The following is an 11237-nucleotide window of genomic DNA, read 5'->3' as shown; positions in this document are numbered from 1 at the left end:
TTCCCCTCTCACCCTAAACCTATGCCATTTAGTTCTGGACTCCCCGACCCCAGGGAAAAGACTTTGCCTATTTACCCTATCCATGCCCCTCGTAATTTTGTAAACCTCTATAAGGTCACCCCTCAGCCTCTGATGCCCTAGGGAAAACAGCCCCAGCCTGTTCAGCCTCTCCCTATAGCTCAAATCCTCCAACCCTGGCAACATCTTTGTAAATCTTTTCTGAACCCTTTCAACTTGCGTTATATGGAAACATAGGGGAAGTTGGGTTTGTTTTCCCCAGAAGAGGAGAATGATAGAGATTCAACAGAAGTGTTCAAATCTTGAGCAGCTTGAGAACCAACGGTAATACTGAAAGTTTTGGGGGGGGTTGGTGGTGGTGTAGTGAGAAAAAATGAGCAAAGAAAAGAAGAACTATAAGAAAAAACTAGCAGCTAACAAAAGGAAATGCTGAAGTCATCTTAGGCACATAAACAGTAAAAGTGTAGTTAAAAGAGAACGAGGACTGAGTAGCGACCAAAAGAGGGGATTTACACATGGAGTAGTGGAATCCCAAACTGATCTAGTACCATTTGCCAGCATTTGGTCCATAACCCTCTAAACCCTACCTATTCATATACCTATCCAGTTACCTTTTAAATGTTGTAATTGTACCAACCTCTGCCACTTTTCTGGCAGCTTATTCCATTCGTGCACCACCCTCTGCATAAAAAAGTTGCCCCTTAGATCCTTTTTAAATCTTTCCCCTCTCACCTTAAACATGTGAGTGTAGTTTTGGACTCTCATTCTCTGGAGAGAAAGATCTTGACTATTCACTCTATCCATGCCCCTCATGATTTTATAAACCTACAAGGTCTCCCCTCAGCCTTCAATGCTTCACGTGAAAATGGCCCCGGCCTATTAAGCCTCTTCCTATAACTCAAACCCTCCAGTCCCAATATGCTTATAAATCTTTTCTGAACTCTCTTAAGTTTACCAACATCCTTCTTATATAAGAGTGACAGTATCGTATGCAGTATTCCAAAAGTGGCCTCATCAATATCTTGTATTGCCGCAGTATGGTATCCCAACTCCTACACTCATAAAGTTCTGATCAATGACAGCAAGTGTGCTAAATGCTTCCTTTACCATCCTGTCTACTTGCAAGTCCACTTTCAAAAAACTATGCACCTACACCACAAGGTCTCTTTTGGGCAACACTCCCCTGGGCCATATCATTAATTGTATACATCCTGCCCTGGTTTGCCTTACCAAAATGCAACACCTCACATTTATCTAATTTAAATTCCATCTGCTATTCCTCAGCCTAAGGTCCCAATGTACTCTGAGGTAATCACCTTCGCTGTCCACTACACCACCTATTTTGTGTCATACCTCCTACATTCACATTCACATTCAACTCATTTATATAAATGTCAAAAAGCCATGGACCCAGCACTAATCCTTGTGGTATACTGCTGGTCACAGGCCTGCTGTCTGAAAAGCAACCTTCGACCATCACTCTTTGTCTCCTCCCTTAAAGCCAATTTTTTATCTTATTGACCAGCTCCCCAGGCATCCCATCTGATCTTTTTTCTACTTTGGCCTGAAGCTGATGAGTTTTCAAAGCTTTAATGGAATAAGTAAGTGATTGAACTGCTAAAATGTTATTCCTCTAAAACATGGGGAATAGTTAAAAGCAGTATTGTGTTACATTAAATGTATGGCTAAACTAGTTAAACTGCTTGGTATAACTATGGACAAAAATTTAGTGTTTCTAAACTCAACCTGATTAGGTAAATTATACATAAGAGTAGTTAATGTGTTCCAGCTGTAACGTGGGAACTGGTAGAAAGTAGTACGATTCACAATGTCAGCCAAATTTGTACTAAGTGGCTTCACCTTAAGGAACTTCAGCTTGAAGCTGATGAGCTTTGCAAAATTTGGGAAGGTATTCACACCTCTTAGTTGCTGTATATTCAGGGAGGTGAGGAAGACAGGTATGGGAATCGAGATCTAGCAACACAGGAACTTTAGCCTTTGAAGTTGTCCATTAGATTTGAATTCCTGTAACTTTTGTAGACAAGAGTTTGAGACTGCAGGGTGGATGGGCAAACTGCCCACAAAACATTGGTGCAAGGAGCCATTCGTGTAAAATAGGGTGGAGTATAATAAAGTAATGTAGTTGTACATGACAGTATAGAAATGGGAATAAGTACTGTTCACTGGAGCTGCAAGTATGGTTCTAAAGGTTATGTTGCCTGCCAAATTCCAGGATTATGAATTTTTGCTCAAGGTTGGAGTGAAATTTGGAGAGGGGATGGACACAGTTATCATAGTCCACATGCATTCCAACAACGAAGACCAAAAAAGGTTTCTGCTGAAGAAATGTGAAACCTGGAAGCTAAATTTAAAGCACGAATACAAAGGTAATAATATCTGGATTAATACCAGAACATAATGCAAATTGTCATAGGGTAAATAAAATCAGATTTGAATGAATGATGCAGATTGCTATGGGTGAAATGCTATTTCAATTCATGAAACACAGCATCAGGGACTGGAGGAAGAGAACAGTTGGTATAGTGTTTACCTCTGAAGCACGCTGGGACTGGTGTACTGACAGATTGTACAACTAGGGCTGGAGGGCAAGCTTTAAATTAAATAGTGGGCGGAGGGAAGAGTTCATGCATGGAGATTTGGACAATTTGAGAGAAGCTGACTCAGTCATGCAGATTAGCAATGCAGGTAATGATGTGGAAAGGGATAGAGTGCATAAACAGCAACAAGGTCAGTAGTGAAAATTGATAAAAATAGTCCAATAAAGGTTCTTTCTGTGAGTTATAATGGATAAATTAATTGCACCAATATAAATTAATGAGGAGTGTCTCTTATGGTGCAATAGTGGTGTCCTTACCCCTGGACTGAGACCTGGGACCAAGTTGCATTTGTTCAAGAGGTGTGTAAAAACATTTCTGACCAGTTTGATTAGAAGAATAGATTATATAAATAAATGAGTATGATATGAAATTGAGCAGGGCTGAGAACTAAATATTCAAGGGTATTTGGCATTTCAGAAAAATAGTCAGAAAGTAACAGGAGATGGAATAATTGTTTCTAAAGAACAGTATCAGTACAATAGTGAAAAATAACAGTTTGGAGGATCAAAATGTAGAATCCAATTGGTTGGAGATAAATAGTAAAACAAATGCCACAAGGATCGGCACTGGGTCCTCTACTTCTTGATATGATAATGCCTTCCTTTCCCCTTCCTAATTCCCGCTTTTTGAACAAATTTTGGAACCTATAAGCTGTTCTACAATAACTTCAACCAAGTTATTACATAAATGTACATAAATGATTTGGATGCGAGCATAAGAAGTACAGTTAGTAAATTTGCAGATGACACCAAAATTGGAGGTGTAGTGGACAGCGAAGAGGGTTACCTAAGATTACAACAAGATCTTGACCAGATGGGCCAATGGGCTGAGAAGTGGTAGATGGAGTTTAATTCAGATAAATGCGAGGTGCTGCATTTTGGGAAAGCAAATCTTAGCAGGACTTAGACACTTAATGGTAAGGTCCTAGGGAGTGTTGCTGAACAAAGAGACCTTGGAGTGCAGGTTCATAGCTCCTTCGAAGTGGAGTTGCAGGTAGATAGGATAGTGAAGAAGGAGTTTGGTATGCTTTCCTTTATTAGTCAGAGTATTGAATACATGAGTTGGGAGTTCGTGTTGCGGTTGTACAGAACGTTGGTTAGGCCACTGTTGGAATATTGCATGCAATTCTGGTCTCCTTCCTATTGGAAAGATGTGAAACTTGAAAGGGTTCAGAAAAGATTAACAAGGATGTTGCCAGAACTGGAGGATTTGGGCTATAGGGAGAGGCTGAACAGGCCTGGGGCTGTTTTCCTTGGAGTGTCGGAGGCTGAGGGGTGACCTTATAGAAGTTTACAAAATTATGAGGGACATGGATAGGATAAATAGACAAAGTCTTTTCCTTGGAGTTGGGGAGTCCAGAACTAGAGGGCATAGGTTTAGGGTGAGAGGGAAAAGATATAAAAGAGACCTGCAGGGCAACCTTTTCACACGGAGGGTGGTACGTGTATGGAATGAGCTGCCAGAGGAAGTGGTGGAGGATGGTATAATTGCAACATTTAAGAGGCATTTGAGTGGGTGTATGAATAGGAAGGGTTTGGACGGATATGGGCTGGGTGCTGGCAGGTGGGACTAGATTGGGTTCAGATATCTGGTCGGCATGGACGGGTTGGACTGAAGGGTCTGTTTCCATGCTGTACATCTATATGACTCTAAGTCATTAATGGGAATGTTGCTTTCGCCTCCCGATAAGTAGGTACACTGTAATGTAATTATTGCAATTAATGTTTATTGTAGTACTTTTCTTGAGTTATTTTTTTAACTACTCATTGATTGAATGAATCAAACTGGCAAAAGGATCCAGTTTAATTGACAATGAATTAGAGGTATTATGGGACACAAACAGCAAAACGACGTTATGGCATAATCAAAGCCATCGTGATGGCAAATCCGGCTCAATGAGCCAAATGTCTGACTTATTATTGTGACCTATCCAATTTTTTTTCAATACTGTGAAACACAGATCAGTATAGGATGAGACCATTTAGCCCTTCGTGTCTTCACCAGCTCTGAGCATAATGACTTGGCGCCATTCTCCTGACCGTTCACACTGCACGTCGTTTCTCATTGAATAACGACCAAACACCATCATGGTGAATGTCTCCATTAAGTCGCATCCACACGTACTAGGCAGTGCATTCCGTACCCAAGCTACTAAGAAGTTATTAAAAACATTGCCTCAATATGACGCTTTCAGTTGTAGAGATTATAACTAAAACATGTGGAATGGTTTTGAAGCCGGAATGACACGAGCTTGAAATGACCTGTGTTAATTTCGCTATTGTCTTTACGCAACCTTGGTTGAAGTTATTGTAGAACAGCTTATAGGTTCCAAAATTTGTTCAAAAAGCGGGAATTAGGAAGGGGAAAGGAAGGCATTATCATACATTTTTTAACCAAACTGTTGAGGTTTATTTCAACCACGATTGCTCCTTTTAAACTACGTAACGTAGCCTTGACATGGAGAAACGTGACGGTATTTTGGAACTTTGTAACAATTCGTACTTAACTAACTGGATGCAAACTGTTGCAGAGTGTAAGGGATTGCCTTTACTTGGTTCGGGTAGATCCGCTACTTCTGCAAAGAGAAGGAGCAGGGCGTAGCGCAGGGTGTCCTGGGGGAGTGGGTTCTGATTGGCTGCAGCGGACCGGCGGTGGGGCATGCGCTGTCGGCGGTGGACCGGTGGCGGGGCGTGTCCATGGCGATCCAACATGGCCGAAGAGACGGCGGTTGGTGAACATCTGGAGTTCCTCAAGGATCGGCACATCTGCTTCTTCGAACGATGTCTGAAGATCTTACCTGAGAGGTACTGCTCACTGGAGACCAGTAGGTAAGGGCGGGCTCCGAATCGGGTCGGGGAGGATGGGGGATTGGGGGGTGGGGGGGAGGTGAAGTGAAGTGAGACGGGCTCTTGCAGGCCTCCAGGTGAAAAAACAATGTCTGCAGATGCTGGAAACCACATTCTGGATTAGTGGTGCTGGAAAAACACAGCAGTTCAGGCAGCATCCGAGGAGCAGGAAAGTCGACGTTTCAGGCGTCATCCTGATGAAGGGCTTTTGCCCGAAACGTCGACTTTCCTGCTCCTCGGATGTTGCCTGAACTGCTGTGCTTTTCCAGCACCACTAATCCAGAATCGGGCAGGCCTCTGCAGAGGGGTCTGTAAACTCAGCCTGACCCGCCAGCCATGTCCGGGTGCATGGGGAGGCGGGTAAACCGGGGAGTGGGGGCAATGTCCCCTCCGCCACTCCTAGTGTAGGGACAGGGTCTTCAACTGACAGCTCGCCGCTCGTTTAACAGGCGTGCGGAGTATCGGAGGTTTCATGTTGGGAGCTGCTTAGTGTATGGGAGCGCGTTCTAATGTTTCTTTCAATTTACAAGTTGCCAAGCATGGAAGGCTGCAACTTGAATAAAAAATTACTTCATGTTGCTTATTTTCTCGAAGGCTCTGACTGTTCAGTAAGATCTGACTGTCCCTTCTGAGACATCTCTAAATTGTTAACTTTGCTATTAGAATTACTTAAATAGACTGGTATACATTTGCTTGAGATGTTTGTGAATCATCATGTAGGAATTATGTGACACAATATTACAGTGCAGAACACGACCCTTCTCCTTGGCCCTGTGCTCATCACAACCCCTGCTCTTTCTGACGTCTTGTAAATGTTTCCCTTTGAGAATTTATCCAATTTACTTTTCCATGCACACTGAAATCGGTTGGAGTTGTGGACAGCGAAGAAGGATGTGGCAGGTTACAGCGGGATATAGATAAGTTGCAGAGCTGGGCAGTAAGGTGGAAAATGGAATTCAATGTAGCTAAGTGTGAAGTGATTCACTTTGGTAGGAGTAACGAGAAGATGGATTACTGGGCTAATGGTAGACTACTTGGTAGTGTGGATGAGCAGAGGGATCTTGGTGTCCATGTACACAGATCTTTGAAAGTTGCCACCCAGGTAAATAGTGCTGTGAAGAAGGCATATGGTGTACTGGGCTTTATTGGTAGAGGAATTGAGTTCCGGAGTCCTGAGGTCATGTTGCAGTTGTATAAGACTTTGGTGCGGCCTCATCTGGAGTATTGTGTGCAGTTTTGGTCGCCATATTATAGGAAGGATGTGGAGGCATTGGAACGAGTGCAGAGGAGGTTTACCAGGATGTTGCCTGGCATGGTAGGAAGATCGTATGAGGAAAGGCTGAGGCACTTGGGGCTTTTCTCATTGGAGAAAAGAAAGTTTAGGGGAGATTTGATAGAGGTGTACAAGATGATTAGGGGTTTAGATCGGGTTGACAGTGAGAACCTTTTTCCGCGTATGGAGTCAGCTGTTACTAGGGGACACAGCTTTAAATTAAGGGGTGGTAGGTATAGGATAGATGTTAGGGGTAGATTTTTTACTCAGCGGGTTGTGAGTTCATGGAATGCCCTGCCAGTATCAGTGATGGACTCTCCCTCTTTATGGTCATTTAAGCGGGCATTGGACAAGCATATGGAGGTTATTGGGCTAGTGTAGGTTAGGTAGGCTTTGGTCGGCGCAACATCGAGGGCCGAAGGGCCTGTACTGCACTGTATTTTTCTATGTTCTATGAACTTGCTTCAAGTGCTCTTCCTGGTAGTGCCTTTCATATCATAATGCATTTTAGAATATAAACCTGAGGAATTTATGCCAAATATTTATAAAGCAGGTCCACAACAATTATTGGCATGCAGATGAAATTTATTAGAATGGTGCAGCAAAACCAAAGGAAACCACTTGTGTTGAATGTTTACCAGCAGATCACTTTTAAAAGTGTAAAACTTGCACTCTATGAACTGTTACAAGGTACACATACCATGGAGGTATAACAAGCAATTAAAGTAAATGGCATTTGGATTTTATTACAAAGTACGAGAAAATGATTAGTACAGAGACCGTAAAGAGAAAGGGCTAGTCCTTAATTACAGAGTGTTTTGCAAGTAAAAATATAATGAAGTCTTAATACAATCGTGGAGGATTTTAATAGCACCACATAGTCACGTACAGCATGGAAACAGACCCTTTGGACCAGCCTGTCCATGCCAACTGGATATCCTAACATAATCTAGTCCCATTTGCCAGCACTTGGTCCATATCCTTCTAAACTCTTCCTATTCATATACGCATCCAGATATCATTTAAATGTGGAATTTGTACCAGCCTCCACCACTTTCTCTGACAGCTCATTCTATACATGCACCACACTCTGCCTGAAAAAGTTACCCGTTAGGTCCCTTTTATATCTTACCCCTCTCACCCTAAACCTATGCCCTCTAGTTCTGGGCTTCTCACCTCACGGAAAAGACCTTTGTCTATTTATTCTATCCATGCCCCTTATGATTTAATAAACCTTTATAAGGTGCCCCCTCAGCCTCTGACGCTCCAGGAAAGCAGCCGCAGCCTATTCAGCCTCTTCCGATAGCTCAAATCCTCCAACCCTGGTAACGTCCTTGTAAATCTTTTCCGAACCCTTTCAAGTTTCACAACATCTTTCTGATGGGAAGGAGACCAGAATTGCATGCAATATTCCAAAAGTGGCCTAGCCAACATCTTGTACAGCTGCAAGATGACCTCCCTATTCCTATGCATAATGCTGTGACCGTTAAAGGACAGCATAGCAAACGCCACCTTCATTATCCCAGCTACCTGTGACTCTACTTTTAAGGAACTATGAATTTGCATTTCATGGTCTCTTTGTTCAGCACCGTTCCCCAGGAACTTACCATTAAGCCTGGTTTATTTCCTTTGCCATTTCATCTGGTGTACTGTGCACAATTTTGGTCTCCACATTTAAGAAAAAAATATACTTGTGTTGGAAGTGGTTGTTGGGGTGGTGCATTGGAAGTCAAGCCCGGCTAGACCCAGAGTATTCCCAATATTTAAAGGTTGCGTAGAAGTACAAAAATTCTCCAATTTGCCTGATTTTCGAAACCAAGATGACAGGAAGGATTTCTGTACCTAACAAGAATTGCTGTTCCAAGTAAATGGATTCGAGCTACATGGAGACAATTATAATTGTTATCATATAATCCTATTGGGTTAAACTCTAAACCCATTATAAAGCCTATCATAGACAAAGATGTGTGTACAGGAAACAAAAGCATGGTTGTTATGAACGCTGCTAAATCTGGGAAAGCAGGTCAGTGGTTCTTTTTACACAGAATCTGCTGAGGTGGTTGATATGCTGATCAGAATGCTGTTTCTCATGTTTTCCTTCTGCAGATGCTTTCATAAGTTTGCAGGAGACACAAGGTAGGATCAAGATGTGGAATCCAACTGGGCAAAATAACAAAATGAAATGGCCAAGGAAATAAACTCCTGGGAGAAGTTATATTCCAAGATACAGTATAAGACACAGTTCTTAGTGGAAGGTTGTAAGAAAAATGTGACAGTAATCATGGGTGATAGGCATATATGCTGGATTAATTCATTTGGCAAGGTTAGCCTTGGAGAATTCATCGTGTATTAGAGAGTGTTCCAAGTAACAATATGTTGGGGAAACGGAGCATTTTATTTTGTATTTAGTATAATGTAATGCGATGGGATTAATTAATGATCTTGTAGTAAAATAGCCTCTAGGGATGAGTGTTAACCGTTTGAGGAAGGGAAGTAGGAGTTCCATATTAGTGTTCTGGTGTTAAAGGTAATTACACTGGCATGAGTCAGATTCTGCCTCAGTGGACAGGGTAGAAAGACTGAACAGGAAAATAGTTGATGAATAGCAGCAAACATTTGAGGAGATAATTCAGTTCCTTCCAACTGCAATATATTCCAGCAACGAAGCAAGTTTATAAAAGGAGGAAAAGTATCCATGGCTAAACATGGATGTTAAAGATATCATGAGGGCAAAACCTAAGACGTGCCATATTGCCAAGGGTAACGGCTGGCTGGAGGTTTTGAAAGCTTTTAAAGCTTTGAAAGTTACTAAAAATAGTAATAAAGAGAACAAAGGTTAATTGTTAAAGACCAGTGGAAAATATCAAGATGGATAGCAAATGTTTCAACAAGTGTAAAGGAAGAAATAGCTAAAGTGATGTTGATTCCTTGGACAATGAGACTGGGGAGTTAATGATGGGGAACATAACTCCGGTGACACTAAATCAATACTTTGCCTCCGCTTTCATGGTGAGAGAAACTGAAAACCATCCCAATAATAACAGGTAAGCAGAGATTAGAGGAAAGGAGGAACTTAAATAATCGTCATTACTAGGAAAATGTACTGAACAAATGACTGGGGACCAAAGGCATGCAAGTTCTCAAGGGCTGATGGCTGATTTCCTAGGGCCTTTAAATGAAGTGTCAGCAGAGATAATGGATCCAGTGGTTATAGTATTCCTGTATTCCCTGTTTGTGGGTAGGTTCCAGTCCATGGGAAAAATGCTAATTTGGAAATGGATGGAGGCAGAAAGTAGAAACTATAGATCAATTGGTTTAATGTATGTTGTTGGGAAATTATTGGAATCCATTATTAAGGATGTAGCAACAAGACATTTGGAGAGTCAAAATGCAACCCATCAAAGTAAGCCTGATTTTCTGAAAGGTAGATAATGTTTAACTAATTCATGAGAGTCCTTCGAAGATGTAATGAGCAAAGCAAGTAATGGGGTCCTGTAGATGTATATCCAGCCTGCAAGGAGGCATATGAGTAGGTGCTGCACAAGAGATTAATGCATCAAGTAAGATGGCACGTGGTTAGTGTTAATGTATTAGCTTGGGTAGAAGATTGGCTAACCAACAAAAAGCAGTGAGTTGGAATAGGTGGATCTCTTTCTAGTTTGCAAGCTGTAACTGGTGCTACAGGGTTCTGTCCTTGGGTCCCAACTATTTACAAGGAGGAGAAAGTGAGGACTGCAGCATGCAGGAGTACTAGAGTTGAAAAATGTGGTGCTGGAAGAACACAGCAGGCCAGGCAGCATCCGAGGAGCAGGAGAATCGACGTTTTGGGCATAAGCCTGAAGAAGAGCTTATGCCCGAAACGTCGACTCCCAACTATTTACAATCTACATTCATGACTTGGATGCAGGGATGGCAAAATGAATGAGCTGCCAGAGGAAGTGGTGGAGGCTGGTACAATAACAACATTTAAAAGGCATCTGGATAGGTATATGAATAGGTAGGGTATAGAGGGATATGGGCCAGGTGCTGGCAAATGGGACTAGATTTATTTAGGATATCTAGTCGGCATGGTCAGTTGCACCAAAGGGTTTGTTTTTGTGCTGTATATCTGACTCGGTGGGTGTTTTCCTTAAACACCCATAATCCAAATACAATTCTAATTCTTTGAACTGAAACCTTCATACATCACTGTTTATTCTGTTCACTCCTAAAGCTCTCCCAACGTAAACAAAATCCCTATACTTTTCAGGAAGTCTTTCTTCCTTTGTTTGAAAAAAACCACCATAGCCACAGAAATAGTTGTAAATACTTTAATGAATAAATCATCCTTTTGAAGATACATCAAAGCCATGTGACACTAGTTCAAAATCCAGTGTACGTGATATTATAAGATGTATAAATTTTATATATATAAAACTGAGGTCCTATGATAGGCTGAATAAATTGAATCTTTTTTTGGACTTTAGAAGAAATGAGAACTGA

At 41.7% G+C, this 11237-nt stretch overlaps 1 protein-coding gene across 2 annotated transcripts in view; it reads left to right on the top strand.

The window, feature by feature from the left end:
• Positions 1-5309: 5309 nt before the first annotated feature.
• Positions 5310-11237, top strand: part of pggt1b (protein geranylgeranyltransferase type I, beta subunit) — a 65333-nt gene continuing 59405 nt past the window's right edge. The window contains exon 1 of one of the 2 annotated variants that reach the window (XM_072584072.1): positions 5310-5440. In XM_072584072.1, coding sequence (XP_072440173.1) covers positions 5346-5440 — 95 coding nt within the window. In that variant the 5' untranslated portion in view covers positions 5310-5345. Of the gene's footprint in view, positions 5465-11237 lie in introns of both variants that reach the window. The other variant, XM_072584063.1, reaches the window with a different exon arrangement.

This window comes from Chiloscyllium punctatum, chromosome 2 (assembly GCF_047496795.1).
Source record: "Chiloscyllium punctatum isolate Juve2018m chromosome 2, sChiPun1.3, whole genome shotgun sequence".
In the NCBI taxonomy this organism is placed as follows: domain Eukaryota; kingdom Metazoa; phylum Chordata; class Chondrichthyes; order Orectolobiformes; family Hemiscylliidae; genus Chiloscyllium; species Chiloscyllium punctatum.
The sequence above is the reverse complement of the archived record's forward strand: the minus strand, read 5'-3'. Positions and strand labels throughout refer to the sequence as shown.